Below are 3,840 nucleotides of genomic sequence, written 5' to 3' on the forward strand. Positions count from 1 at the left end.
TACTTCTTTAACTTGCTGATAAGAATACTGTGAGAGATAGTATCAAAAGCTTTGCTAAAGTCAAGGTATATCACATCCACCGCCTTCCCTACATCCACAGAGCCAGTCACTTCATCATAGAAAGCAATCAGGTTGGTCAGGCCTGACTTTCCCTTGGTGAATCCGTGTTGACTGTTCCTAATCACCTTCCTCTCTTCCAAGTGCCTTAAAATGGATTCCTTAAGGACCTGCTCCATTATTTTTCCAGGGATTGAAGTGAGGTTGACCGGTCTGTAGTTCCCTGGATCCTCTTTCCTTCCTTTTTTGAAGATGGGCACTATATTTGCTTTTTTCCAGTCATCAGGGACCTCCCCTGTTGCCACGAGCTTTCAAAGATAATAGCCAATGGCTCTGAAATCACCTCAGCCAATTCCCTCAGCACCCTCGGGTGCATTGCATCCAGCCCCATGGACTTGTGTATGTCCAATCCTTCTAAATAGTTTTGGACCTGTTCCTTCAGCACTGCGGGAAGTTCGCCTCCTTCCCATTCTGTGCCATCCAGTACAGCAGTCTGGGAGCTGATCTTGTCTGTGAAGACAGAGGCAAAAAAGGCATTGAGTACCTCAGCTTTCTCCACATCCTCTGTCACTAGGTTGCCTCCCCCATTCTGTAAGGGGCCCACACTTTCCCTTATCTTCCTCTTGTTGGTAATATACCTGTAGAAACCCTTCTTGTTCCTCTTTACATCCCTTGCTAGCTGCAACTCTAATTATGCTTTGGCCTTCCTGATTTCATTCCTGCATGTTCGAGAAGTATTTGTATACTCCTCCCTAGTCATCTGACCAAGCTTCCACTTCTTGTAAGCTTCTTTTTTGTGTTTAAGTTCACCAAAGACTTCTTTGTTAAGCCAAGCTGGACGCCTACCATATTTGCTATTCTTTCTGCACATCAGGATGGTTTGTTCCTGTGCCCTCAATAAGGTTTCTTTAAAATACAAGCAGGACTCTAAGATTCCTTTCCCCCTCGTATTAGCCTCCCAGGGCATCCTGCCCATTAGCTCCCCGAGGGAGTCAAAGTCTGCTTTTCTGAAGTCCATGGTCCGTATCCTGCTGTTCTTCTTTCTTCCTTTTCTCAGGATCCTGAACTCGACCATCTCATGGCCACTACTGCCCAAATTGCCACCCACTTCTACTTCCCCTACCAAATCTTCCCTGTTTATGATCAGCAGGTCAAGAGAAGCACAGCCTGTACTTGGTTGCTCCAGCACTTGCACCAGGAAGTTGTCTGCAACTCTATCCAAAAACTTTCCCCCTCCTGTCACGCAGGTTTAAAGTCAGTGACCCCAGGGATCACATTCTGCAGCTGTATTTTCCCAGTTTGTCACGAAGCTCTTTGATTTTGACCCCATAAATGATAGGGTTGAACAGGGGGGACACAAGTAGACAGAAGTTGGCCAAGAGGACATGAACATAGGCAGCAATGCCCTGACCGAACGAGAGTGTCAGGGAAGAAAAGATGATGGTAGTGCAAGACATTACCATCACACAGAGGTGCGGTGTGCAGGTGTTGAGGGCTTTTCGGTTTGTTTTCTTGGAGGAGATCCTGAGGACGGCCCTGATGATCAGCCCATAGGACAAGCCAATGAGTGTCTGGTCTAACCCGATGATAAACAATAATATCACCATGCTGTACATCCGGTTGATTATGGTCTCCCCACATGAGATTTTCAACACAGCAATGGTCTCACAGTACGTGTGCGGGATAATGCGGTTGGCGCAGAATTGCAGCCTCCGCACTAGCAGAGATTCTGGCAGAATCAAGAGAACAGCTCGAATCAAACCCACTAGCCCTAGCTTAGCGATTCGTGAGTTGGTGAGGATGGTGGCATATCTCAGAGGGTCACATATGGCGACGTAGCGATCAAAGGCCATTAGCACGAGGACGGCTGATTGCATAGCACCTATCACGTAAAGGAAGAAAATCTGGGTGATGCAGCCATCCATAGTGATGCCTTTGGAACTGAACCAAAATATGCTCAGTGCCTTCGGCACAATGCAGGTTGACTGGCCGATGTCTGTGAGCGACAGCATGCAGAGCAGAAGGAACATGGGCTTGTGCAGGGTCTGCTCTTTGCCAACAACAAACAGAATTGTGAAATTTGCCAGCAGGATGATGATGTAGATCATAGAGAAAGGGATGGAAATCCAGATGTGGGCATCTTCCAGCCCCGGGATGCCGTTTAGGATGAATGTCGATGAGCCAGAGGGCGTGAGGTTGAAAGCCTCCATGAGACGGTCACGGCACTGATCACGCTCAGAAACAGTCAGGGTGCCTGTGAAGGGAGAGAAACATAGCGAGGGCGGTTAGGCACTTGGCAACAAATACCATGGTAAATATTATATAGTTACTAACAATCTAGGAAGGGGGATGAGCAGTGAGGTGGCAACATTATTCCCCTCTATTTGGCACTGGTGAGGCTACATTTGGAGTATTGTTTCCAGTTTTGGACCCCCCATTAGAGGAAGGATGTGGATAAATTGGAATGAGTCCAGTAGGGGGTAATGAAAATTATTATGGGGCTGCAGCACAAGATTTATGAGGCAAGTCTGAGGGAACTAGGCTTGTTCAGTTTACCGAAGAGAAGAACGAGGGGGGATTTGATAGCAGCCTTCAACTGCCTGAAAGGGGGACTCCTGGAAGGATGGAGCTAGGCTGCTCTCAATGGTAGTAGATGACAGAGCAAGGAGCAATGGTTTCAAGTTGCAGTGGGGGAGGTCTAGGTTGGACATTAGGAAAATGTTTTTCACTAGGAGGGTGGTGCAGCACTGGAATGGGTTACTTAGGGAGGTGGTGGAATCTCCACCCATAGAGATTTTTAAGGCCCGACTTGACAAGTCCCTGGCAGAGATGATTTAATTGCGGTTGGTCCTGCTTTGAGCAGAGAGTTGTACTAGATGACCTCCTGAGGTGCATTTCAACCCTAATTTTTTATGATTCCATGATTTGCAGATGGCACCAAATTATTTAGGCCATAGTCCAGTCAAGAGATGTCCTCAGAGAGTGCTAATGAAGCATAACGATAAGAGATGATGTTCAAAGTCAACAGGTGCAACGTGTATGTCCATTGACAGGAAAAACTTATTCTGCCTTCTTGACTGACCTCGGTAAGCAGAGACACCTGACATCAACCCAGCTCCTTACCCTTCTCATGCTTGAATACTGATAAAGTTCGCAGATCCCACAAAAATTGGGAAATCGTAAATAATGAAGAGGACCGGTGACTGATTCACAGCGATCTGGACTGGTTGGTAAACTGGGTCGAAGCAAACAATCTGTGTTCTAATATAGCTCTGTAGATGTATGTGTCTATGAACAAAGAAGGAAGACAATAATTACACAAAAGGGGACTCTATCATGGGAAGCAGTGACTGTGAACAAGAGTTTGGGAGCGTGAAAGAATAATTAGGTAAACATGAAGTCCCTGTGTGAGCCTGTGGCCAAAAGAGCTAAAGTGATCCTGGGATGATAAACAGGGGAATCTCACGTTGACGTAGAGAAATTGTTTTACCTCTTTTCTTGGCAACTGCTGCTGGACTAATGTGTCCAGTTCTGGTGTCCACAATTAACATTGGATGCTGATACACTGAAGAGGTTTCAGAGAAAAGCCAGAAGAATCTTTAAAGATTAGAAATCTTGCCTTACAGTGATGGACTAAATGGATTGAGCTCTTTGAGTCTAAGAGAGATGGTTTAGGGGTGACTTGATCACAGTCTACAAATAGCCACATAGGTAAGAAATATTGAAGAAAGAGGTTTTCAGGCTAGCATAGAAAGGTCTGACACCATCCAGTGCCTGGAAGTT

At 46.2% G+C, this 3,840-nt stretch overlaps 1 protein-coding gene across 1 annotated transcript; it reads right to left on the minus strand.

Annotated features, from left to right (window-relative positions):
* Positions 1 to 1,328: 1,328 nt before the first annotated feature.
* Positions 1,329 to 2,311, minus strand: LOC137159803 (olfactory receptor 52P1-like; the record flags this gene model as incomplete). Its single annotated transcript, XM_067558271.1, has 1 exon — positions 1,329 to 2,311. A coding segment is annotated over one exon (983 nt), but the record flags the coding sequence as incomplete, so codon positions are not given.
* Between the last annotated feature and the right edge of the window lie 1,529 nt (positions 2,312 to 3,840).

The sequence above is a fragment of the Emydura macquarii genome, unplaced genomic scaffold, assembly GCF_026122565.2.
Source record: "Emydura macquarii macquarii isolate MOO-44397 ecotype Brisbane River unplaced genomic scaffold, CSIRO-AGI_Emac_v2 contig_1917, whole genome shotgun sequence".
NCBI classification, from domain to species: Eukaryota; Metazoa; Chordata; order Testudines; family Chelidae; genus Emydura; species Emydura macquarii.